Below are 27,500 nucleotides of genomic sequence, written 5' to 3' on the forward strand. Positions count from 1 at the left end.
AGGGAGAGACATATAGAGACACAGAGAGAGACCTAGAGAGAGGGAGAGACATATAGAGACACAGAGAGAGACCTAGAGAGAGGGAGAGACATATAGAGACACAGAGAGACAGAGAGAGACCTAGAGACACAAACACAGAGAGAGAGAGAATGCCAGAAAAATGCCAGAAGAATGCCAGAAAAATCCCCTTTTGGTCTTGTTGCCCCCCCCACCACCACCAGGTGATGCAGCACCCTACGGAGGGGGGCCAGGTTCTGTCTCTGTGCAGTAACCAGAAGGAGATGCTGGGTAAAGTAGCTGAGATCTGGATCTTCTCACTGTCCAGTCAGCCGATAGACCACGAAGAGGCCGCTCTGCAGGAGGGAACCAAGATCAAATGCTCAGGTACGCTGTTACACAACATGGGCAGAGCACTGGGCAGAGCCATGGGCAGAGCACTGGGCAGAGCACTGGGCAGAGCACTGGGCAGAGCACTGGGCAGAGCACTGGGCAGAGGCTAGTAGTTAATCTTGTAAGGACATTTTCTCTGCATAAATCAGGCGCCAATTACATGAAATTGTATCAAAGAGCTCTTTACCAAAGTGCCATGTAGTATTCTGAACTGCATTACTGCTTTGTGAAATCTGAAGACCACAATAAATTTAAAAAAATGGATGAATGATTTAACAACCCTGGCAGCCTGTGACGTGATATTCTCCATCTTGCTCCTGCAGTATTAGGTTAATGTGTGTGTGTGTGTGTTCTAGATACCTATTCAGAGGAGGAGTATGAGAGTTTCTCTTCAGAGCAGGAGGCCAGCGATGATGCTGTTCAGGGTCAGGTCAGTACAAATACAGTCCAGTACATTATCCTCGCTGAGGCCGAACAGACAGGAGAAACACATCAGCGGGGTGTATTCATTAGTTTTGCAACGTAACAAAACGTTTAGCGACGGAAAAACCCTTTTCGCAACAAAACAAGTTTCTATTAGACAAATTCAGGTAGTCCTTCCACATTTCATTATTTTGGTTTCTGTTTGGTTCTGTTTGTTGGCTTCTGTTGGCTTCTGTTGGCTTCTGTTTGGTTCTGTTTGCTTCTGTTGGCTTCTGTTTGGTTCTGTTGGCTTCTGTTTGGTTCTGTTGGCTTCTGTTTGGTTCTGTTGGCTTCTGTTTGGTTCTGTTGGCTTCTGTTTGCTTCTGTTGGCTTCTGTTTGCTTCTGTTGGCTTCTGTTTGCTTCTGTTGGCTTCTGTTTGGTTCTGTTGGCTTCTGTTTGGTTCTGTTTGTTGGCTTCTGTTGGGTTCTGTTTGTTGGCTTCTGTTTGGTTCTGTTTGTTGGCTTCTGTTTGGTTCTGTTGGCTTCTGTTTGGCTTTGTTGGCTTCTGTTTGGTTCTGTTTGTTGGCTTCTGTTGGGTTCTGTTTGTTGGCTTCTGTTTGGTTCTGTTTGTTGGCTTCTGTTTGGTTCTGTTTGTTGGCTTCTGTTTGGTTCTGTTTGTTGGCTTCTGTTTGGTTCTGTTTGTTGGCTTCTGTTTGTTGGCTTCTGTTTGGTTCTGTTTGTTGGCTTCTGTTTGGTTCGGTAGGCTTCTGTTTGGTTCTGTTTGTTGGCTTCTGTTTGGTTCTGTTTGTTGGCTTCTGTTGGGTTTTGTTTGTTGGCTTCTGTTTGGCTTCTGTTTGGCTTCCTAGTGAATACACCCCTGGAGTGGGTTGTTATACTGTACAGTCGTGGCCAAAAGTTTTGAGAATGACACAAATATTAATTTTCACAAAGTCTGCTGCCTCAGTTTGTATGATGGCAATTTGCATATACTCCAGAATGTTATGAAGAGTGATCAGATGAAGTCCCTCTTTGCCATGCAAATGAACTGAATCCCCAAAAAACATTTCGACTGTATTTCAGCCCTGCCACATAAGAACCAGCTGACATCCTGTCAGTGATTCTCTCATTAACACAGGTGTGAGTGTTGACGAGGACAAGGCTGGAGAGCACTCAGTCATGCTGATTGAGTTTGAATAACAGACTGGAAGCTTCAAAAGGAGGGTGGTGCTTGGAATCATTGTTCTTCCTCTGTCAACCATGGTCAACTGCAAGGAAACACATGCCATCATCATTGCTTTGCACAAAAAGGGCTTCACAGGCAAGGATATTGCTGCCCGTAAGATTGCTCCTAAATCAACCATTTATCGGATCTTCAGGAACTTCAAGGAGAGCGGTTCAATTGTTGTGCATAAGGGTTCAGGGCGCCCAAGAAAGTCCAGCAAGCGCCAGGACCGTCTCCTAAAGTTGATTCAGCGGCAGGATCGGGGCACCACCAGCACAGAGCTTGTTCAGGAATGGCAGCAGGCAGGTGTGAGTGCATCTGCACGCACAGTGAGGCAAAGACTTTTGGAGGATGGCCTGGTGTCAAGAAGGGCAGCAAAGAAGCCACTTCTCTCCAGGAAAAGCATCAGGGACAGACTGATATTCTGCTAAAGGTACAGGGATTGGACTGCTGAGTCTTGGGGTAATGTCATTTTCTCTGATGAATCCCCTTTCCGATTGTTTGGGGCATCCGGAATAAAGCTTGTCCAGAGAAGACAAGGTGAGCGCTACCTTCGGTCCTGTGTCATACCAACAGTAAAGCATCCTGAGACCATTCATGTGTAGGGTTGCTTCTCAGCCAAGGTAGTGGGCTCACTCACAATTTTGTCTAAGAACACAGCCAGGAATAAAGAATGGTACCAACACATCCTCCGAGAGCAACTTCTCCCAACCATCCAGGAACAGTTTGGTGACGAACAATGCCTTTTCCAGCATGATGGAGCACCTTACCATAAGGCAAAAGTGATAACTAAGTGGCTCGGGGAACAAAACATCGATATTTTGGGTCCATGGCCAGGAAACTCCCCAGACCTTAATCCCATTGAGAACTTGTGGTCAATCCTCAAAAGGCAGGTGGACAAACAAAAACTCACAAATTCTGACAAACTCCAAGCATTAATTATGCAAGAATGGGCTGCCATCAGTCAGGATGTGGCCCAGAAGTTAATTGACAGCATGCCAGGACGGATTGCAGAGGTCTTGAAAAAGAAGGGTCAACACTGCAAATATTGACTCTTTGCATCAACTTCATGTAATTGTTAATAAAAGCCTTTGACACTTATGAAATACTTGTAATTATACTTCAGTATTCCATAGTAACATCTGACAAAAATATCTAAAGACAACTGAAGCAGCAAACTTTGTGGAAATTAATATTTGTTTCATTCTCAAAACTTTTGGCCACGACTGTATATGTTTGACAACCTGCCCTGGCTGTGTTTTATACTGTTATACTGTTGACATGTTTATCCCCAGGACCTTGAGGATGATGAGTATGATGTAAGGAAACCAAAGAAGCACAGGAGGTCTATCGTGAGGACTGCCTCAATTACCAGGGTAAGAGATGGTAGCAAAGTCATCCAGACATCTTTTTTTGTGTTGCATTCTCATCAAGCTTAGGTTTATGAATAAGCCTTATCTTAATTTTTATTGGAAATAAGATTAGATACAATGTTTTAGTTTGAGATTTGTTTCCTGCTAAAAAAAACAAGAAGCGTCCGGTGGTAATTCACAATATCCCAGCGTGTTTTTTTTGTTGTTTTGTTGTTGTTGTTTTTTTCTACCTAACATCCTACCTGCTGGTCAAACGGCAGCGTTGCCATGGTTTTTATTTCACCTTTATTTAACATGGTCCCACTTCCTTCAGGGGTTTTATACAGACATATTTCTGTATTTTATACAGACATATACAGACATATTTCTGTATTTTATACAGACATATTTCTGTATTTTATACAGACATATACAGACATATTTCTGTATTTTATACAGACATATACAGACATATTTCTGTATTTTATACAGACATATACAGACATATTTCTGTATTTTATACAGACATATACAGACATATTTCTGCCCATTGCCTGGTTGTGAATCATTGTACCATCTAATCCACTGCGAAAATGTATTTGCAATATTCCCCCAAAAATGTCATATTTTCAGCGGTTTGAAAGATGTTTAAAAATATACAAAAAAAATATAAAAAATAACTTAAGGACAGGACACATAGAAATAGAGCACATAGAACAGATCTGCCTTCTCAGACATCCTTTCAATGAGAATGACAGATCTTATAACTCACATTTCTATGTTAATTTAGTTCGGTCCCCCCCCCCAAAAAGCGACATATTTGTTGTTGGAAATCCTTTAGAGGCAACTGATTACTCTCCCGGTTGTTGTTAGCCTGGGTACCAGTCTGTGTGTGTGTGTGCTACTATTCCACGTGTAAACAGACCCAGGCTAGGTCTTTGTGATGGGTCTGTCTGTTTTGATGAGTAGTTGTTTCTGTGTCCTCTTTTAGCAGCAGAACTTTAAACAGAGACTGGTGGCCCTGATCAAGAGGTTCCGAGTCTCAGACGAGGTAACAACCTGTCCAGCTGTTGTACTAACCAGGGTTGGGGTCAATGAGGTAACAACCTGTCCAGCTGTTGTACTATCCAGTGTTGGGGTCAATGAGGTAACAACCTGTCCAGCTGTTGTACTAACCTGGGTTGGGGTCAATGAGTTAACAACCTGTCCAGCTGTTGTACTAACCAGGGTTGGGGTCAATGAGGTAACAACCTGTCCAGCCGTTGTACTAACCTGGGTTGGGGTCAATGAGGGAACAACCTGTCCAGCTGTTGTACTAACCTGGGTTGGGTTCAATGAGGTAACAACCTGTCCAGCTGTTGTACTATCCAGGGTTGGGTTCAATGAGGTAACAACCTGTCCAGTTGTTGTACTATCCAGGGTTGGGTTCAATGAGTTAACAACCTGTCTAGCTGTTGTACTAACCAGGGTTGGGGTCAATGAGGTAACAACCTGTCCAGCTGTTGTACTAACCTGGGTTGGGGTCAATGAGGTAACAACCTGTCCAGCTGTTGTACTAACCTGGGTTGGGGTCAATGAGTTAACAACCTGTCCAGCTGTTGTACTAACCTGGGTTGGGGTCAATGAGGTAACAACCTGTCCAGCTGTTGTACTAACCTGGGTTGGGGTCAATGAGGTAACAACCTGTCCAGCTGTTGTACTAACCAGGGTTGGGGTCAATGAGGTAACAACCTGTCCAGCTGTTGTACTATCCAGTGTTGGGGTCAATGAGGTAACAACCTGTCTAGCTGTTGTACTAACCTGGGTTGGGTTCAATGAGGTAACAACCTGTCCAGCTGTTGTACTATCCAGGGTTGGGTTCAATGAGGTAACAACCTGTCCAGTTGTTGTACTATCCAGGGTTGGGTTCAATGAGTTAACAACCTGTCTAGCTGTTGTACTAACCAGGGTTGGGGTCAATGAGGTAACAACCTGTCCAGCTGTTGTACTAACCTGGGTTGGGGTCAATGAGGTAACAACCTGTCCAGCTGTTGTACTAACCAGGGTTGGGGTCAATGAGTTAACAACCTGTCTAGCTGTTGTACTAACCAGGGTTGGGGTCAATGAGTTAACAACCTGTCCAGCTGTTGTACTAACCTGGGTTGGGTTCAATGAGGTAACAACCTGTCCAGCTGTTGTACTAACCTGGGTTGGGGTCAATTCCATTTCTTTTCCAGTCAATTCAGAAATTAAACCCAATTCTAAAGGTTCCTCGTTGAAAAGCATTGAAGAGAATTGGAATTTCAGTGTACTTCCTTAATTGACTGGCATTTAAATGGAATTGACCCCAACCCTGAAACTCTGTTTTAAATGAGGTAACCCAACCCTGATACTCTGTTTTAAATGAGGTAACCCAACCCTGATACTCTGTTTTAAATGAGGTAACCCAACCCTGATACTCTGTTTTAAACGAGGTAACCCAACCCTGATACTCTGTTTTAAATGAGGTAACCCAACCCTGATACTGTTTTAAATGAGGTAACCCAACCCTGATACTGTTTTAAACGAGGTAACCCAACCCTGATACTGTTTTAAACGAGGTAACCCAACCCTGATACTGTTTTAAACGAGGTAACCCAACCCTGATACTGTTTTAAATGAGGTAACCCAACCCTGATACTCTGTTTTAAACGAGGTAACCCAACCCTGATACTCTGTTTTAAACGAGGTAACATTAAGAATTTCTAAGTGTCATATCACATACTTCAAACTGCTATGGTCCTTTTCATTAATTTGCTCAGTAGATTTATGCAAATATTAAAAATCTGTTTTCTTGTTTCTTTCTTACTTCTTGTCTCTGTGTCTTTCTATCCATTCGCGTTTTCTGTGTGTGTGTGTGTGTGTGTGTGTGTGTGCCCCTGCGTGCTCCTGCGTATGCGTGTGTCTCTGCGTCTATCTGAATGTTCCAGGTGTTGGACTCGGAGCAGGACCCGGCAGAACCCCCTCCAGAGGTAGAGGAGGATCTAGACCTAGAGAGTCTGGACCTAGAGAACCCCAGTGACAGTGGACCGGAACTAGACGATGACGACAGTGTCCTCAGCACCCCGAAACCTAAACTCAAGTGAGTGGGAGGAGAGCTGTGTGTATTTATGTACCTTTCGCCTTGTGTATTAGTGATTTTAGATATGGCGGTAGACTCTCGTAACACCATAGCAGTCTACACTACAGACATATTTCAGAGCAATGAGGGACCCCAGTGACTCTTTTCAGAAGTATTTATTTCCGATGCTTTCTCTTTCACAGGCCATATTTTGAGGGTCTCTCCCTCTCCAGTTCTCAGACAGATATTGGCAGCATCCACAGCAGCCGGAGTCACAGAGAGCCACCAAGTCCGGTGAGAACGACTGACATTCACTATGGATGAGACTGTCACCCTACCAGGACCATAATATACCCTGGCTTAGACTGTCACCTTCCCAGGACCATAATATACCCTGGCTGAGACTGTCACCCTACCAGGACCATAATATACCCTGGATGAGACTGTCACCCTACCAGGACCATAATATACCCTGGATGAGACTGTCACCCTACCAGGACCATAATATACCCTGGATGAGACTGTCACCCTACCAGGACCATAATATACCCTGGATGAGACTGTCACCCTCCCAGGACCATAATATACTGGCCAGGTCGCAATTGTAAATGAGAACTTGTTCTCAACTTGCCTACCTGGTTAAATAAAGGTAAATAAATAAAATACCCTGGATGAGACTGTCACCCTCCCAGCCCAGGACCATAATACACCCTGGATGAGACAGTCACCCTCCCAGCCCAGGACCATAATATACCCTGTCTGAGACTGTCACCTTCCCAGGACCATAATATACCCTGGATGAGACTGTCACCCTCCCAGGACCATAATATACCCTGTCTGAGACTGTCACCCTCCCAGGACCATAATATACCCTGGCTGAGATCCATCAGACAACCTAGCTATTCTGTTCTAGCTATATTGTTAGTTATACTGCTAGCTATACTGCTAGCTATACTGTTAGTTATACTGCTAGCTATACTGTTAGTTATACTGCTAGCTATACTGTTAGTTATACTGCTAGCTATACTGCTAGCTATACTGTTAGTTATACTGCTAGCTATACTGTTAGTTATACTGCTAGCTATACTGCTAGCTACAGTTGAAGTTGCAAGTTTACATACACTTAGGTTGGAGTCATTAAAACTAGTTTTTCAACCATTCCACACATTTCTTGTTAACAAACTATAGTTTTGGACAGTTAGGACATCTACTTTGTGCATGACACAAGTAATTTTTCCATTAATTGTTTACAGACAGATTATTTCACTTAGAATTCACAGTATCACAATTCCAGTGGGTCAGAAGTTTACATACACTAAGTTGACTGTGCCTTTAAACAGCTTGGAACATTCCAGAAAATGATGTCATGGCTTTAGAAGCTTCTGATAGGCTAATTGACATAATTTGAGTCAATTGGAGATGTACCTGTGGATGTATTTCAAGGCCTACCTTCAAACTCAGTGCCTCTTTGCTTGACATCATGGGAAAATCAAAAGAAATCAGCCAAGACCTATAATTGTAGACCTCCCTAAGTCTGGTTCATCCTTAGGAGCAATTTCCAAACGCCTGAAGGTACCACTTTCATCTGTACAAACAATAGTATGCAGTATAAACACCATGGGACCACGCAGTCGTCATACTGCTCAGGAAGGAGACTCGTTCTGTCTCCTAGAGATGAACGCACTTTGGTGCGAAAAGTGAACATCAATCCCAGAACAACAGAAAAGGACCTTGTGAAGATGCTGGAGGAAACGGGTACAAAAGTATCTATATCCACAGTAAAATGAGTCCTATATCGACATAACCTGAAAGCCTGCTCAGCAAGGAAGAAGCCACTGCTGATAAACCTCCATAAAAAAAGCCAGACTACGGGTTGCAACTGCACATGGGGACAAAGCTCGTCGTTTTTGGAGAAATGTCCTTTGGTCTGATGAAACAAAAATAGAACTGTTTGGCCATAATGACCATCGTTATGTTTGGAGGGAAAAGGGGAAGGCTTGCAAGCTGAAGAACAACATCCCAACCGTAAAGCATGGGGGTGACAGCATCATGTTGTAGGCGTGCTTTGCTGCAGGAGGGACTGGTGTACTTCACAAAATAGATCATCATCATGAGGTAGAAAAATGATGTGGATACATTGAAACAACATCTCAAGACATCAGTCCGGAAGTTGAAGCTTGGTCGCAAATGGGTCTTCCAAATGGACAATGACCCCAAGCATACTTCCAAAGTTGTGGCAGAATCGCTTAAGGACAACAAAGTCAAGGTATTGGAGTGGCCATCACAAAGCCCTGACCTCAATCCCATAGAACATTTGTGGGCAGAACTGAAAAAGTGTGTGCGAGCAAGGAGGCCTGCAAACCTAACTCAGTTACACCAGCTCTGTCAGGAGGAATTGGACAAAATTCACCCAACTTATTGTGGGAAACTTGTGGAAGGCTACCTGAAACGTTTGACCCAAGTTAAACAATTTACAGGCAATGCTACCAAATACTAATTGAGTGTATGTAAACTTCTGACCCACTGGGAATGTGATGAAAGAAATAAAAGCTGAAATAAATCATTCTCTCTAATGTTATTCTGACATTTCACATTCATAAAATAAAGTGGTGATCCTAACTGACCTAAGACAGGGAATTTTTACTAGGATTAAATGTCAGCAATTGTGAAAAACGGAGTTAAAATGTATTTGGCTATGGTCTATGTAAACTTCTGATTTCAACTGTATATTGCTAGCTATACTGTTAGCTATACTGTTACTTGTACTGTGCTAGCTATACTGTTGTAGCTATAGTGTTGTAGCTATACTATTAGCTATACTGTTACTTATACTATTAGCTATACTGTTACTTATACTGTGCTAGCTATACTGTTGGATAAACTGTTAGCTATACTGTTACTTATACTGTTGTAGCTATTCTGTTGTAGCTAATGTGTTGTAGCTAATGTGTTGTAGCTAATGTGTTGTAGCTAATGTGTTGTAGCTAATGTGTTGTAGCTAATGTGTTGTAGCTATAGTGTTGTAGCTAATGTGTTGTAGCTAATGTGTTGTAGCTAATGTGTTATAGCTACAACACATTAGCTACAGTGTTGTAGCTAATGTGTTGTAGCTAATGTGTTGTAGCTATAGTGTTGTAGCTAATGTGTTGTAGCTATAGTGTTGTAGCTAATGTGTTGTAGCTAATGTGTTGTAGCGAATGTGTTGTAGCGTATGTGTTGTAGCGAATGTGTTGTAGCTATAGTGTTCTTGCTATACCACCTCCCTCGTAAATTGTAATCCTCCTCTCTTCCCTTTTCCCTGCAGATGGACCCAGACAAGACTAAGAGCAGTGGAGACAAGTTCCAGGTGGACAATGTCTCAGATAACGCTTCTCTTGTAAGTATTTTCAAACAACTGCCATCCATCCATTTAATGGTAGATACTGTAGCACTATTCTCCCCTGGTGACTGGGTCGTGGTCAGGTATTTCTTATTGAAGTTATTTATTTTGATCTCACTCAACATTTTTATGGCAGTAAAGTAGTTGTCAGATTAAAACATTTCACGACAGACCTGATGAAAACAGAACATTTTGTCGGCAAACTTTCCAAAATGTCGACAAAACAAAATACGCTAGACAAGGTGGGATCTTTTTGTGTTTGTAAAATGAATAATGCGATAAATTGCAGTGGATACTCCTTTATGCGCAAATATTGATATATAAATATATATATGTATATAACCGTCATATCAATGTAAACATGGAGTCACTCGAGATGTTGTGATGAACTTTACAGGTGAAAGTGTACGATGAGCTTCATGCACCTTTCCAATAAATATTTAGGCTGTTATTCTGGTGACATGAAGATCGATGCTCGGCTGCCGTTTGGGAAATTTAAAATGATCTCAGTCTTTAGTCGAATAATAATCTCATTATGTAGAGTATACCCGCTCTGTATCTGCGAGCTGATGGCTAGACCACACAGGGACCAATATCAGAGTAGACACGTTCGCTATATAACACAACATTCATTGTGTCAAAACCATCAGTAAAGTAGAATTTTTTTATTTTATGTGGTACATTTGAATTTTACTGCAAAATACATTTTTATGTGCACTAGGTTATCATGCACTTTTATCTACAATTTTTGTTGTTGTTGATGGAAGCAGATCTCTAGTGGGAAAATGTGCAAATTGTTTTCTTGCAGATTGTAGAATATTCACGTGAAAATCTGTCACCAATTGGATGGAAACCTAGCTAGTGAGAGTAACCTATATACAGTGGGGCAAAAAGGTATTTAGTCAGCCACCAATTGTGCAAGTTCTCCCACTTAAAAAGATGAGAGAGGCCTGTAATTTTCATCATAGGTACACTTCAACTATGACAGACAAAATGAGGAAATAAAATCCAGAAAATCACATTGTTGGATTTGTAATGAATTTATTTGCAAATTATGGTGGAAAATAAGTATTTGGTCACCTACAAACAAGCAAGATTTCTGGCTCTCACAGACCTGTAACTTCTTCTTTAAGAGGCTCCTCTGTCCTCCACTCGTTACCTGTATTAATGGCACCTGTTTGAACTTGTTATCAGTATAAAAGACACCTGTCCACAACCTCAAACAGTCACACTCCAAACTCCACTATGGCCAAGACCAAAGGGCTGTCAAAGGACACCAGAAACAAAATTGTAGACCTGCACCAGGCTGGGAAGACTGAATCTGCAATAGGTAAGCAGCTTGGTTTGAAGAAATCAACTGTGGGAGCAATTATTAGGAAATGGAAGACAAACAAAGACCACTGATAATCTCCCTCGATCTGGGGCTCCACGCAAGATCTCACCCCGTGGGGTCAAAATTATAAAAAGAACGGTGAGCAAAAATCCCAGAACCACACGGGGGGACCTAGTGAATGACCTGCAGAGAGCTGGGACCAAAGTAACAAAGCCTACCATCAGTAACACACTATGCGTGTCCCCCTGCTTAAGCCTGTGCATGTCCAGGCCCGTCTGAAGTTTGCTAGAGAGCATTTGGATAATCCAGAAGAAGATTGGGAGAATGTCATATGGTCAGATGAAAACAAAATATAACTTTTTTGGTTAAAAACTCAACTCGTCGTGTTTGGAGGATAAAGAATGCTGAGTTGCATCCAAAGAACACCATACCTACTGTGAAGCATGGGGGTGGAAACATCATGCTTTGGGGCTGTTTTTCTGCAAAGGGACCAGGACGACTGATCCGTGTAAAGGAAAGAATGAATGGGGCCATGTATCATGAGATTTTGAGTGAAAACCTCCTTCCATCAGCAAGGGCATTGAAGATAAAACGTGGCCGGGTCTTTCAGCATGACAATGATCCCAAACACACCGCCCAGGCAACGAAGGAGTGGCTTCGTAAGAAGCATTTCAAGGTCCTGGAGTGGCCTAGCCAGTCTCCAGATCTCAACCCCATAGAAAATCTTTGGAGGGAGTTGAAAGTCCGTGTTCCCCAGCAACAGCCCCAAAACATCACTGCTCTAGAGGAGATCTGCATGGAGGAATGGGCCAAAATACCAGCAACAGTGTGTGTGAACCTTGTGAAGACTTACAGAAAACGTTTGACCTCTGTCATTGCCAATAAAGGGTATATAACAAAGTATTGAGATAAACTTTTGTTATTGACCAAATACTTATTTTCCACCATAATTTGCAAATAAATTCATAAAAAATCTTAAAATGTGATTTTCTGGATTTTCTTTTCTCGTTTTGTCTGTCATAGTGGAAGTGTACCTATGATGAAAATTACAGGCCTCTCTCATCTTTTTAAGTGGGAGAACTTACACAATTGGTGGCTGACTAAATAAATTTTTGCCCCACTGTAAATGACAAAAGAAACTAGATACTACCAACTGCCGTTGTGTCTTATCCCTGTCTTTGCTCTGTCCCAGCAGGAGGAGCAACCAGAGGCAGTGACCCCCACTACAGAGCTGGAGATGGACAACATGGACACCTTCCTGGAGAAACTGCCCCCTACTGGCAAGATGAAGAAGACCGAGTCCCTCATCATCCCTTCCAACAGGTGGTAACTACTGTCCGACTCTCTCAGTTAATCTTGCAATGATTCCTCGGATATTATCTCCTCCTTCTCAAGCGTATTGGAGGATACGGTCCACGGTCCCTCTCTTCAGACCTTCTCATCCAGTGTGTTTTGAGGAGGTGAGAAGACAGGATGCAAGGAATCGAGGAAAGATGGATTGAGAAAGAGCCTCTGATTCCCTCTCTCAAACCTCTGCTAGATACTGCATCTTCTCACCTTCAGCTTGCTTCAGTCCGTGCACCTTGGTAGGAGAGAAAGGTGGCGACAGCATTTATTTTTCTCTCCAATCCACTCTCAACATCTCTCCATCCAGCCGACCATGCTCTCTGGGATTATTAAAGTATGACCGGTCCACTCTCAACATCTCTCCATCCAGCCGACCATGCTCTCTGGGATTATTCAAGTATGACCGGTCCACTCTCAACATCTCTCCATCCAGCCGACCATGCTCTCTGGGATTATTAAAGTATGACCGGTCCACTCTCAACATCTCTCCATCCAGCCGACCATGCTCTCTGGGATTATTAAAGTATGACTGGTCCACTCTCAACATCTCTCCATCCAGCCGACCATGCTCTCTGGGATTATTCAAGTATGACCGGTCCACTCTCAACATCTCTCCATCCAGCCGACCATGCTCTCTGGGATTATTCAAGTATGACCGGTCCACTCTCATCATCTCTCCATCCAGCCGACCATGCTCTCTGGGATTATTCAAGTATGACCGGTCCACTCTCAACATCTCTCCATCCAGCCGACCATGCTCTCTGGGATTATTCAAGTATGACCGGCCCACTCTCAACATCTCTCCATCCAGCCGACCATGCTCTCTGGGATTATTAAAGATGTCATGAGGCTTAATTCATTTTTTTTAAACGTTAAAAATCTTTTTTTTACGGCATCGGGGTAGCATACACAAACGTTTTGGCTTTAACAGCCTTCTTCAGGTCATAGGTTCCTTGCTCTTGAGAATTCCCTCACACCTCCCAACCTTTTGTCTTCCATAATGTCTAGCTCAAACACCATGTCCTTCTCTCTTTTTTCCCAATTGAAGAAACAATTGCTCTTTTCCCCCTCTTTTTACTGGTGGGAAGACAGAACTTTTGGTGGGAAGACAGAACTTTGGTCTGTCTGAGCTAATATCCTGGAATGTTGTAGTTTAACATGACTCAGACCAGAATCATTTGGGTGGCAACTCCCTAACCTGCATCCCCCCCTAGAGCCGGCCCTGCCCTCTACTCATTTAGGGTCACACCTCTCTACCTGTGTCATTCCATACTCCCTAATTCAAACCCATCATCTTCCTTTCGCTTCTCCTCTACCTGAAGAAAACAAGCCCCCTTCCCTCCCTTCTGTCCTCACTTTAGTGTTCTGGTGTCTTCTCCAGGCAGGAAGCTAAATTGGCAGGGAGGAGAGGGAGAAGTACTTCCCTAAAGGAGCGCCAGCCCAACAGACCACAGAATGAGAGAGCCAACAGCCTGGATAACGAACGCTTGCTTGACACACGCTGCCATCTACAGGTAGGAGGAGCACACTGCAGGCAAACCCGATCAGTGGCTGTATGTATCAAGCATCACAGCGTAGGAGTGCTGATGTAGGATCCGTTTAGCCTTTTAAATCACAATAAATAACATTAATAGATTAGCACAGTGAAGCAGAGGGGTTGTAGAGCATGCTGGTCTATAATTCTCTGAGAAGCTCTGTCTCTGTGGTAGCCTCATTGTTAGAAAGGTGGGCCGGTAATCAGATGGTTTCTGGTTTGAATCCAGGGGAGAACAACTGCCCCCTCTCATTGAAGCCACGGTAGTTCAAGGCTGACTGTAGTACTGCAGGCATTGTTTGTAGAAAACAAGATGCCCCATTAGAGTGAATGGAAAAATGTCAATCTTCGTGGGAATAAAAATATGTTTTGAAGACTATCATGGTACCAATAATTGCTTCTAATACACCAGATGTATGTCCTTGAACCGATAATTTTTTTAATCAGAAGAAGTTGTAAGGATAATTTAGTTGCTAATGGCAGCCTGCAGTACCCGGGTCGGTCTTCAACTTGAGTTACTCAATGAGAGGGGGCACTGAGCTAGCCTGCAAAGTCACTTTCCGTGGCTCGGTGGCTGATTGGCTCCAGGGGCGTGGCTTTGTGGCTGACCGGCTCCAGGGGCGTGGCTCTGCGGCTGACCGGCTCCAGGGGCGTGGCTCTGCGGCTGATTGGCTCCAGGGGCGTGGCTCTGCGGCTGATTGGCTCCAGGGGCGTGGCTCTGTGGCTGATTGGCTCCAGGGGCGTGGCTCTGCGGCTGATTGGCTCCAGGGGCGTGGCTCTGTGGCTGACCAGCTCCAGGGGCGTGGCTCTGTGGCTGACCAGCTCCAGGGGCGTGGCTCTGTGGCTGATCGGCTCCAGGGGCGTGGCTCTGTGGTTGACCGGCTCCAGGGGCGTGGCTCTGCGGCTGATTGGCTCCAGGGGCGTGGCTCTGTGGCTGATCGGCTCCAGGGGCGTGGCTCTTCCAGTGTCTGCATCTCTGCTGTGTGTGATGAATTTCTATTTTGATGCACAATAACAATTTTTATTATTTTCTATCTATTCTATAAGTGTATTCCCCCTCCACAGATCCCCAGGAAGACTGTGTATGACCAGCTGAACCACATCCTGGTGTCTGACCACCATCTACCCGACAGCATCATCCTCATCAACACATCTGATTGGCAGGGCCAGGTAAGAGACAGAAAGGGATATACAGGAAGTGACAGGTTAGTAACCCCTCTCTGGTCTGTCTCCATGACGACCAGAAGGAAAAACAACAGATAGAATTATGAATTACTAAACTTCTCTTCACACCCTCATATTCTCACATTCCCACATTTTTCTCTGTCAATTTCTTTTTTTATTTTCCTTTTCTCAAACTGTTCGCTTGCCTGCAAACAATGCCTTCAGGGTGTCTTCGTTACTTCCTGTTGAATGGAGAATGAGGGAGAGCTCGGTTTGTTGTTTTGGAAAGTCTATTGAAGAAGTTTGGTTACTAGCTATCTACATTTTGAGTTTAGATCCCGTGATGTGGTTAGCATCAGTTGCTGGGAATCAAATCAAATTAATTTATAAAGCCCTTCTTACATCAGCTGATATCTCAAAGTGCTGTACAGAAACCCAGCCTAAAACCCCCAAACAGCAAGCAATGCAGGCATAGAAGCACGGTGGCTAGGAAAAACTCCCTAGAAAGGCCAGAACCTAGGAAGAAACCGAGAGAGGAACCAGGCTATGTGGGGTGGCCAGTCCTCTTCAATCAAATCAATTGCTGGTCGGACTCCCTCCTGTCATGTGTGTGTCTTAATGATTTAATCAAACAGTGTGCTTAAAGCATCAGACAAGCTCAGTGAATATAGTTGATTTGAATAAAACACATACGATGTGTCAATATATGGAAAAAAATACACGTTTTAACATTTCGACCAAATGATTGGTCAAAGAACAGATTACTGTTCTTTATTTTTTTTTTAGTCGGGGACATCACCCATTGGATGCAGTGATCACAATATAGTGGCTATATGCAGGAAAGCCAAAGTTCCAACAGCTGGGCCTAAAATAGTGTATCAGAGATCATACAAAAGATTTTGCTGTGACTCTTTATGGGGACGATGTTAAAAACATTGTTGGTCTGATGTGATTAATAAAGGAACATCTAGACGCTGCACTTGATGAATTTATGAAATTGCTCCTTCCAATTATGGATAAACATTCACCTGTTAATTAAGAAACTGACTGTTAGAACCGTTAAGGCTCCATGGATTGATGAGGAATTGAATAACTGTATGGTTGAAAAAAACATGGTGGCAAAAGGAGTGGCTAAGTCCGGCTGCACATCTTTCATCCAATCAGATGGCTTATTCATCACAAAACCATTTGATGTTGCCAATTATTTCAATGATTACTTTGTTGGCAAAGTGGGCAAACTTAGGCAGAAAATGCCAACCACTAACAGTGAGCCATCGTACTCATGCATAAAAAAAAAACTATAATGACAGTTTTGAATTTTGTAAAGTTAGTATGGGAGAGGTGGAAAAATGATTGTTATCGATCAATAATGACAAACCTCCTGGCATTGACAACTTAGATGGAAAGCTACTGAGGATGGTAGCTGACACTATAGCCACTCCTATCTGTCATATCTTTAATCTGAGTCTAGAGGAGGAAAGTCTTTGTCCTCAGGCCTGGAGGGAAGCCAAAGTAATTCCACTACCCAAAAGTGGTAAAGCGGCTTTTACTGGTTCTAACAGCAGACCTATCAGCTTGCTGTCAGCTCTTAGCTGTTGGAAAAAATGGTGTTTGACCAAATACAATGCTATTTCTCTGTAAACAAATTAACAACAGCATGCTTATAGAGAAGGGCACTCAATATGTACTGCACTGACACAAATGACTGCTGATTGGTTGAAAGAAATTGATAATAATAAGATTGTGTGAGCAGTACTTTTAGATTTCAGTGCAGCCTTTGACATTATTGACCAAAGATATTATTGAGAATAAACTGTTGTTGAGAAAACGTGTGTCAAACATGTAAAGTGAGGTGTACCGCAGGGCAGCTCTCTAGGCCCTCTACTCTTTTCTATTTTTGCCAATGACCCGCCACTGGTATTAAACAAAGCACGTGTGTCCATGTGTGCTGATGATTCAACCATATATTAATACAAAACATGTCAGTCTCTCTTGGCTAAGAGTTGAGGAAAGGCTGACAGCATCTCTTCTCCTTTTTTTTATAAGAAACAATGTGTTGGACATTCTAAATTTCTTGCATCGTCAATTTACACACAGCACTGACACTTACCCCACCAGACATGCCACGAGGGGGTCTTTTTTTTTTAACCTTTATTTCACCAGGCAAGTCAGTTAAGAACAAATTCTTATTTTCAGAGGGTTAACTGCCTTGTTCAGGGGCAGAACGACAGATTTTTACCTCGGCTCGGGGATTCGATCTTGCAACCTTTCGGTTACTAGTCCAACGCTCTAACCACTAGGCTACCCTGCCAACCCGGTCCCCAGGTCCACAACAAATTCAAGGCAACACCTCTCCTCTATGTGACCTACATGTTGTGTGTATGTGCTAACATGTATGCGCAACTGATAAGATGCGCACACACACTACATGTCAATGTTTTTAAACGTGTATAAATTGTAAAGTATTTTAACTGTAAATGTCTTCTTCGTTATGTGTCGGACCCCAGTAAGACAAGCTTTCACCATTGGCCGTCGACTAACGGGGATCTTAATAAAAACATTTTTTTAAATCATTCCCCCCCCCATCTGTTTTTTTTCTCTCAGTATCTGTCAAGTGTTCTCCAGAACCAGCACCTCCCAGTGGTGTGTACCTGTACTACAGCAGACATCCAGGCCGCCTTCAACACCATCGTCTCACGCATACAGAGATTGTAAGCCTCACACCCATCCCTCTCTCTTCAGTCATTGTAGTACACTAGGATTCAGATTTCTGAAAAGCTGTACTGTAACTAAATTAACCAGTTACACATGCAGCTATATTCAATTAACGTTGATTGTATACATCGAATGCAGGTATCAGGTTAATTAAAAAATACATATGGGGAGTCAGCTTGGGCTATACAATAACAATATTACAATAACAGGACATGAGTCTTATTGCCATTATCCTCTTGTGTGTTCCTGTTGTGTCTTATCGCCATTACCCTCTTGTGTGTTCCTGTTGTGTCTTATCGCCATTATCCTCTTGTGTGTTCCTGTTGTGTCTTATCGCCATTATCCTCTTGTGTGTTCCTGTTGTGTCTTATTGCCATTACCCTCTTGTGTGTTCCTGTTGTGTCTTATTGCCATTACCCTCTTGTGTGTTCCTGTTGTGTCTCGTAGCTGTAACTGTAACAGCCAGACGCCCATCCCCATAAAGATAGCTGTGGCTGGAGCCCAGCACTACCTCGGTGCAGTCCTCAGGCTGTTTGTAGACCACCTCTCTTACAAGACCCCTGATTGGCTGGGCTACATGAGGTTCCTCATCATACCACTAGGTGAGTTTTTTTTAGGCCTTTCATAAAGTTATTCAGAACCCCTTTTACTTTTTTCCCCCACCTTAATGTTAGGTTACAGCCTTATTCTAAAATTAATTTACATTGGGTTTGAATACTTATGTAAATAAGGTATTTCTGTTTTTTTTTTTTTTCAATTTAATTTTAATTAACATTTCTAAAAAAAAGCCTGTTTTCACTTTGTCATTATGGGGTATTGTGTGTAGAATGATGAGGGAAAACAATTATGTAATCCATTTTAGAAGAAGGCTGATGTGGGAAAAAGGACGAGGGTCTGAATACTTTCCTTTCATTCATGTTTTAATTCATTCAGACATTACAGTTTTTGGAAGTTACTGTATAAATGTTGTTTTAAATGACACATTTCTATATACATGCTTTTCTAAAGGTTCTTATTGTGTATAATGTGTCGTCTATTCTTTGTTTCTATTCAGGATCTCACCCAGTCTCCAAGTACCTGGGTACCATCGACTATCGATACAACAGTTTATTCCAGGACACTGCGTGGAGTGACCTGTTTCACAAGCCAGAAGCACCAGTCATGGGTACGACACACACACTACACACAGACACACACACTAAACCCACTATACACACGCACGCACGCACACACTACACACAGACACACACACTAAACCCACTACACACACACACTAAACCCACTACACACACACAGACACACACACTAAACCCACTACACACACACAGACACACACACTAAACCCACTACACACACGCACGCACACACTACACACACACAGACACACACACTAAACCCACTACACACACACACTAAACCCACTACACACACACAGACACACACACTAAACCCACTATACACACACACACACACACACTAAACCCACTACACACACACAGACACACACACTAAACCCACTACACACACACAGACACACACACTAAACCCACTATACACACACACACACACTAAACCCACTACACACACACAGACACACACACTAAACCCACTACACACACACACACACACACACACTAAACCCACTACACACACGCAGACACACACACTAAACCCACTATACACACACACACACACTAAACCCACTACACACACACACACACACACTAAACCCACTACACACACACACACACACTAAACCCACTATACACACACACACACCTACAGTACTACCGGATGTATCGAGGTCGCTGTATATAGCTAGCCTGGTTACCAGATCTGTTGGTGCTATCATGAGAACAGATCTAGGACCAGAACAAGGAGTTGATATGATATCACCAACAGATCTAGGATCAGAACAAGGAGTTGATATGATATCACCAACAGATCTGGGATAAGAACAAGGAGTTGATATGATATCACCAACAGATCTGGGATAAGAACAAGGAGTTGATATGATATCACCAACAGATCTGGGATCAGAACAAGGAGTTGACACCAACAGATCTAGGACCAGAACAAGGAGTTGACACCAACAGATCTGGGATCAGAACAAGGAGTTGACACCAACAGATCTAGGACCAGAACAAGGAGTTGACACCAACAGATCTAGGACCAGAACAAGGAGTTGACACCAACAGATCTGGGATCAGAACAAGGAGTTGACACCAACAGATCTGGGATCAGAACAAGGAGTTGACACCAACAGATCTGGGATCAGAACAAGGAGTTGACACCAACAGATCTGGGATCAGAACAAGGAGTTGACACCAACAGATCTAGGACCAGAACAAGGAGTTGACACCAACAGATCTGGGATCAGAACAAGGAGTTGACACCAACAGATCTGGGATCAGAACAAGGAGTTGACACCAACAGATCTCTTCATCCAAATCAAATCAAATCAAATCAAATTTTATTTGTCACATACACATGGTTAGCAGATGTTAATGCGAGTGTAGCGAAATGCTTGTGCTTCTAGTTCCGACAATGCAGTAATAACGAGCAAGTAATCTAACTAACAATTCCAAAAAAAACTACTGTCATACACAGTGTAAGGGGATAAAGAATATGTACATAAGGATATATGAATGAGTGATGGTACAGAGCAGCATAGGCAAGATACAGTAGATGATATCGAGTACAGTATATACATATGAGATAAGTATGTAAACCAAGTGGCATAGTTAAAGTGGCTAGTGATACATGTATTACATAAGGATGCAGTCGATGATATAGAGTACAGTATCAACGTATGCATATGAGATGAACAATGTAGGGTAAGTAACATTATATAAGGTAGCATTGTTTAAAGTGGCTAGTGATATATTTACATCATTTCCCATCGATTCCCATGATTAAAGTGGCTGGAGTAGAGTCAGTGTCATTGACAGTGTGTTGGCAGTAGCCACTCAATGTTAGTGGTGGCTGTTTAACAGTCTGATGGCCTTGAGATAGAAGCTGTTTTTCAGTCTCTCGGTCCCAGCTTTGATGCACCTGTACTGACCTCGCCTTCTGGATGGCAGCGGGGTGAACAGGCAGTGGCTCGGGTGGTTGATGTCCTTGATGATCTTTATGGCCTTCCTGTAGCATCGGGTGGTGTAGGTGTCCTGGAGGGCAGGTAGTTTGCCCCCGGTGATGCGTTGTGCAGACCTCACTACCCTCTGGAGAGCCTTACGGTTGAGGGCGGTGCAGTTGCCATACCAGGCGGTGATACAGCCCGCCAGGATGCTCTCGATTTTGCATCTGTAGAAGTTTGTGAGTGCTTTTGGTGACAAGCCGAATTTCTTCAGCCTCCTGAGGTTGAAGAGGCGCTGCTGCGCCTTCCTCACGATGCTGTCTGTGTGAGTGGACCAATTCAGTTTGTCTGTGATGTGTATGCCGAGGAACGTAAAACTTGCTACCCTCTCCACTACTGTTCCATCGATGTGGATGGGGGTGTTCCCTCTGCTGTTTCCTGAAGTCCACAATCATCTCCTTAGTTTTGTTGACGTTGAGTGTGAGGTTATTTTCCTGACACCACACTCCGAGGGCCCTCACCTCCTCCCTGTAGGCCGTCTCGTCGTTGTTGGTAATCAAGCCTACCACTGTTGTGTCGTCCGCAAACTTGATGATTGAGTTGGAGGCGTGCATGGCCACGCAGTCGTGGGTGAACAGGGAGTACAGGAGAGGGCTCAGAACGCACCCTTGTGGGGCCCCAGTGTTGAGGATCAGCGGGGAGGAGATGTTGTTGCCTACCCTCACCACCTGGGGGCGGCCCGTCAGGAAGTCCAGTACCCAGTTGCACAGGGCGGGGTCGAGACCTAGGGTCTCGAGCTTGATGACGAGCTTGGAGGGTACTATGGTGTTGAATGCCGAGCTGTAGTCGATGAACAGCATTCTCACATAGGTATTCCTCTTGTCCAGATGGGTTAGGGCAGTGTGCAGTGTGGTTGAGATTGCATCGTCTGTGGACCTATTTGGGCGGTAAGCAAATTGGAGTGGGTCAAGGGTGTCAGGTAGGGTGGAGGTGATATGGTCCTTGACTAGTCTCTCAAAGCACTTCATGATGACGGATGTGAGTGCTACGGGCGGTAGTCGTTTAGCTCAGTTACCTTAGCTTTCTTGGGAACAGGAACAATGGTGGCCCTCTTGAAGCATGTGGGAACAGCAGACTGGTATAGGGATTGATTGAATATGTCCGTAAACACACCGGCCAGCTGGTCTGCGCATGCTCTGAGGGCGCGGCTGGGGATGCCGTCTGGGCCTGCAGCCTTGCGAGGGTTAACACGTTTAAATGTCTTACTCACTTCGGCTGCAGTGAAGGAGAGACCGCATGTTTCCGTTGCAGGCCGTGTCAGTGGCACTGTATTGTCCTCAAAGCGGGCAAAAAAGTTATTTAGTCTGCCTGGGAGCAAGACATCCTGGTCCGTGACTGGGCTGGGTTTCTTCCTGTAGTCCGTGATTGACTGTAGACCCTGCCACATACCTCTTGTGTCTGAGCCGTTGAATTGAGATTCTACTTTGTCTCTGTACTGGCGCTTAGCTTGTTTGATAGCCTTGCGGAGGGAATAGCTGCACTGTTTGTATTCAGCCATGTTACCAGACACCTTGCCCTGATTAAAAGCAGTGGTTCGTGCCTTCAGTTTCACACGAATGCTGCCATCAATCCACGGTTTCTGGTTAGGGAATGTTTTAATCGTTGCTATGGGAACGACATCTTCAACGCACGTTCTAATGAACTCGCACACCGTATCAGCGTATTCGTCAATGTTGTTGTCTGACGCAATACGAAACATCTCCCAGTCCACGTGATGGAAGCAGTCTTGGAGTGTGGAGTCAGCTTGGTCGGACCAGCGTTGGACAGACCTCAGCGTGGGAGCTTCTTGTTTTAGTTTCTGTCTGTAGGCAGGGATCAACAAAATGGAGTCGTGGTCAGCTTTTCCGAAAGGGGGCGGGGCAGGGCCTTATATGCGTCGCGGAAGTTAGAGTAACAATGATCCAGGGTCTTTCCACCCCTGGTTGCGCAATCGATATGCTGATAAAATTTAGGGAGTCTTGTTTTCAGATTAGCCTTGTTAAAATCCCCAGCTACAATGAATGCAGCCTCCGGATAAATCGTTTCCAGTTTGCAGAGAGTTAAATAAAGTTCGTTCAGAGCCATCGATGTGTCTGCTTGGGGGGATATATACGGCTGTGATTATAATCGAAGAGAATTCTCTTGGTAGATAATGCGGTCTACATTTGATTGTGAGGAATTCTAAATCAGGTGAACAGAAGGATTTGAGTTCCTGTATGTTTCTTTCATCACACCATGTCACGTTGGCCATAAGACATACGCCCCCGCCCCTCTTCTTACCAGAAAGATGTTTGTTTCTGTCGGCGCGATGCGTGGAGAAACCCGCTGGCTGCACCGCTTCGGATTGCGTCTCTCCAGTTAGCCATGTTTCCGTGAAGCAGAGAACGTTACAGTCTCTGATGTCCCTCTGGAATGCTACCCTTGCTCGGATTTCATCAACCTTGTTGTCAAGAGACTGGACATTGGCAAGAAGAATGCTAGGGAGTGGTGCACGATGTGCCCGTCTCCGGAGTCTGACCAGAAGACCGCTTCGTTTCCCTCTTTTTCTGAGTCGTTTTTTTTTTTTTTTTGGTCGCTGCATGTGATCCACTCGGTTACACTGGTTGTAAGGCAGAACACAGGATCCGCGTCGCGAAAAACATATTCTTGGTCGTACTGATGGTGAGTTGACGCTGATCTTATATTCAGTAGTTCTTGTCGGCTGTATGTAAAGAAACCTAAGATGACCTGGGGTACTAGTGTAAGAAATAACACGTAAAAAAACAAAAAACTGCATAGTTTCCTAGGAACGCGAAGCGAGGCGGCCATCTCTGTCGGCGCCGGAAGTACATCAGAACTTCCGGCGGGATCAGAACAAGGAGTTGACACCAACAGATCTGGGATCAGAACAAGAAGTTGACACCAACAGATCTGGGATCAGAACAAGAAGTTGACACCAACAGATCTGGGATCAGAACAAGAAGTTGACACCAACAGATCTAGGACCAGAAGAAATGAGTTGACACCAACAGATCTGAGATCAGGCATAGCTATCAGCGAAAACAGAAGAGTACCAGAGTCCTCGTGTTTATGTGTCCTGTAAACTGTAGAAATAATTTCTTCTTGAATGACAATTAATAAATGCCATCAATAAATCAACCAATCCTGTCATGCGGTGCACAGTGCAGGAGAGTCCAGACGTGGTTTCCAGGGTAACCCAGTATATGGTCGGGGCCAACGGAGCTCACCAACTCCCCATCGCTGAGGCCATGCTCACATACAAACAGAAGAGGTAAGGGCAACGTGTGTATATACACACACACACACATTTAGTTATCTCACTTTATGGGCGGAATTTTCGTATTGCACAAGTAATATGCTGTTAAATGCAAAAGTTACCACATCTCATAATCTGGCAGCGTGATTGAATTTGAAACTTTTCTTTAACAGTGTGGACTATAAAGAGGCGTAGTGCTGTGAAAACGTATTTGCCCCCTTCCTGATTTTCTCTATTTTTGCATGTTTTTGACACTGAATGTTCGTCAAATCTTTCATTTTTCATTTTTACCACTTTTTCTCCCCAATTTCATGATATCTAATTGGTAGATACAGTCTTGTCGCTGCAACTCCCGTACGGACTCGGGAGAGGTGCCACGCGTCCTCCGAAACACAGCCCTGCCAAGCCGCACTGCTTCTTGACACACTGCTCGCTTAACCCGGAGGAAACACCGTACACCTGTCAGCGTGAATTGCGCCCCGCCCGCCACAGGAGTCACTCGAGCGCGATGGGACAAGATCATCCCGGCCTTCCAAACCCTCCCCCTAACCCGGACGATGCTGGGCCAATTGTGCGCCGCCTCATGGGTCTCCCGGTCGCGGCCGGCTGCGACACAGCCCGGGATTGAACCCGAATCTGTAGTGACGCCTTAGACCTCTGCGCCACTCGGGAGGCGTTATCAGATCTTCAACCAAAACCTAACATGAGATAAAAGAAAATCAGAGTGAACAAATAACACATTTCTATTCTTATTTCATTTATTTAATAAACAAAGTTATGCAACGCCGATTTCCCTGTAGTTGTTGACCAAACAAACACTTCCTGTAGTTGTTGACCAAACAAACACTTCCTGTAGTTGTTGACCAAACAAACACTTCCTGTAGTTGTTGACCAAACAAACACTTCCTGTAGTTGTTGACCAACCAAACACTTCCTGTAGTTGTTGACCAAACAAACACTTCCTGTAGTTGTTGACCAAACAAACACTTCCTGTAGTTGTTGACCAACCAAACACTTCCTGTAGTTGTTGACCAACCAAACACTTCCTGTAGTTGTTGACCAAACAAACACTTCCTGTAGTTGTTGACCAACCAAACACTTCCTGTAGTTGTTGACCAAACAAACACTTCCTGTAGTTGTTGACCAAACAAACACTTCCTGTAGTTGTTGACCAACCAAACACTTCCTGTAGTTGTTGACCAACCAAACACTTCCTGTAGTTGTTGACCAACCAAACACTTCCTGTAGTTGTTGACCAACCAAACACTTCCTGTAGTTGTTGATCAGTCTCTCACGTCGCTGTGGAGGAATTGTGGCCCACTCTTCCATACAGAACTGCTTTAAAACTCAGCAACGTTTGTGGGTTTTCAAGAATGAACTACTCGTTTCCAGTCCTGGTAAAACATCACCATCGGGTTTAAGTCTGGTATTTTGGACCAGGCCAAATCCAGAGTGTTATGTGTGCTCCTTTTCAGCCATTCTGACGTAGAATTGCATCCTTGTCTTGCTTCACGACCCAGCTGTTCTTCAGCTTCAGCTCACCGACTGGATGGCCTGACGTTCTCCTGTAGAATTATCTGATACAAAACAGAATTCATGGTTCCTTCATGTCTTTAAATATTATTATTTATTTTTTTAAAGTTCCACCTTTGAATCCTCTGGAGACGCGCGTTTTGGGAAAACCCGGAGTGGGCTTTTTTGGATGACATGGGTCCCGTTTAATCTGCCGGAAACCAAACACTGCATTCTACAGTAAGATCCTCACACCAACGGCCAGGCATGGTGGTGGTAGTGTGATGGTTCGGGGGTGTTCTGCTGCATCAGCACCTGGACGGCATTTGCCTTCACTGAATAACCATGAATTCTGCTCCCACTCAGAGAATTAAAAAATAATAAAAATTACTGTCTCTTCGCTACAACTCCCGTACGGGCTCAGGAGAGACAAAGGTTGAAAGTCATGCGTCCTCCGATACACAACCCAACCAAGCCGCACTGCTTCTTAACAGCGCGCATCCAACCCGGAAGCCAGCCGCACCAATGTGTCGGAGGAAACACTGTGAACCTGGCAACCTTGGTTAGCGTGCACTGCCCGCCACAGGAGTCGCTGGTGCGCGATGAGACAAGGATATCCCTACCGGCCAGACCCTCCCTAACCCGGACGACGCTAGGCCAATTGTGCGTCGCCCCACGGACCTCCCGGTCGCGGCCCAGAGTCTCTGATGGCACAGCTGGCGCTGCAGTACAGCGCCCTTAACCACTGTGCCACCCGGGAGGCCATAAACGCACATGGTTGAATACAAGTTTCAAATTAAATCATCGCTGCCAGATTATAATGAGATGTGTACGGTAATTATTTAGCATGATGAACGTATTGTCCTTTTATGTGCGTCTATTAACAGCTGCTTAATGAACAGCCAATAGGATTCCGGGGGATGTAATTATTAGGATATGATGATGATTATACATCAGTTATAGTACTGACAGAGGTCACGTTGGAGTAGGGTTGTACTGTGGTTATGGTACTGACGTAGGTCACGTTGGAGTAGGGTTGTACTGTGGTTATGGTACTGACGTAGGTCACGTTGGGGTAGGGTTGTACTGTGGTTATGGTACTGACGTAGGTCACGTTGGAGTAGGGTTGTACTGTGGTTATGGTACTGACAGGTCACGTTGGAGTAGGGTTGTACTGTGGTTATGGTACTGACGTAGGTCACGTTGGAGTAGGGTTGTAGTGTGGTTAGAGTACTGACACAGGTCACGTTGGAGTAGGGTTGTACTGTGGTTAGAGTACTGACACAGGTCACGTTGGAGTAGGGTTGTAGTGTGGTTAGAGTACTGACACAGGTCACGTTGGAGTAGGGTTGTAGTGTGGTTAGAGTACTGACATAGGTCACGTTGGAGTAGGGTTGAACTGTGGTTAGAGTACTGACACAGGTCACGTTGGAGTAGGGTTGTACTGTGGTTATGGTACTGACATAGGTCATGTTGGAGTAGGGTTGTACTGTGGTTATGGTACTGACATAGGTCATGTTGGAGTAGGGTTGTACTGTGGTTATGGTACTGACATAGGTCACGTTGGAGTAGGGTTGTACTGTGGTTATGGTACTGACATAGGTCACATTGGATTAGGGTTGTACTGTGGTTAGAGTACTGACATAGGTCACGTTGGAGTAGGGTTGTACTGTGGTTATAGTACTGACACAGGTCATGTT

The 27,500-nt window shown here is 44.2% G+C and overlaps 1 protein-coding gene across 11 annotated transcripts in view; it reads left to right on the forward strand.

Moving 5' to 3' along the window:
• Nucleotides 1-27,500, forward strand: part of pacs2 (phosphofurin acidic cluster sorting protein 2) — a 138,926-nt gene that overhangs the window by 101,922 nt on the left and 9,504 nt on the right. For 5 of the 11 annotated variants that reach the window (XM_042330312.1, XM_042330304.1, XM_042330309.1 and 2 more), the window contains 14 exons: nucleotides 222-384; nucleotides 747-820; nucleotides 3,310-3,390; nucleotides 4,358-4,417; nucleotides 6,315-6,466; nucleotides 6,649-6,739; nucleotides 9,750-9,821; nucleotides 12,350-12,483; nucleotides 13,886-14,018; nucleotides 15,086-15,208; nucleotides 17,807-17,913; nucleotides 18,365-18,519; nucleotides 18,972-19,082; nucleotides 24,195-24,303. In XM_042330312.1, the coding sequence (XP_042186246.1) occupies nucleotides 222-384; nucleotides 747-820; nucleotides 3,310-3,390; nucleotides 4,358-4,417; nucleotides 6,315-6,466; nucleotides 6,649-6,739; nucleotides 9,750-9,821; nucleotides 12,350-12,483; nucleotides 13,886-14,018; nucleotides 15,086-15,208; nucleotides 17,807-17,913; nucleotides 18,365-18,519; nucleotides 18,972-19,082; nucleotides 24,195-24,303 (1,565 nt within the window). The remainder of the gene's footprint in view (nucleotides 1-221; nucleotides 385-746; nucleotides 821-3,309; nucleotides 3,391-4,357; nucleotides 4,418-6,314; nucleotides 6,467-6,648; nucleotides 6,740-9,749; nucleotides 9,822-12,349; nucleotides 12,484-13,885; nucleotides 14,019-15,085; nucleotides 15,209-17,806; nucleotides 17,914-18,364; nucleotides 18,520-18,971; nucleotides 19,083-24,194; nucleotides 24,304-27,500) is intronic. The other 6 variants (XM_042330307.1, XM_042330310.1, XM_042330308.1 and 3 more) reach the window with 4 other exon arrangements.

Source organism: Oncorhynchus tshawytscha, linkage group LG11 (assembly GCF_018296145.1).
Source record: "Oncorhynchus tshawytscha isolate Ot180627B linkage group LG11, Otsh_v2.0, whole genome shotgun sequence".
NCBI lineage: Eukaryota > Metazoa > Chordata > Actinopteri > Salmoniformes > Salmonidae > Oncorhynchus > Oncorhynchus tshawytscha.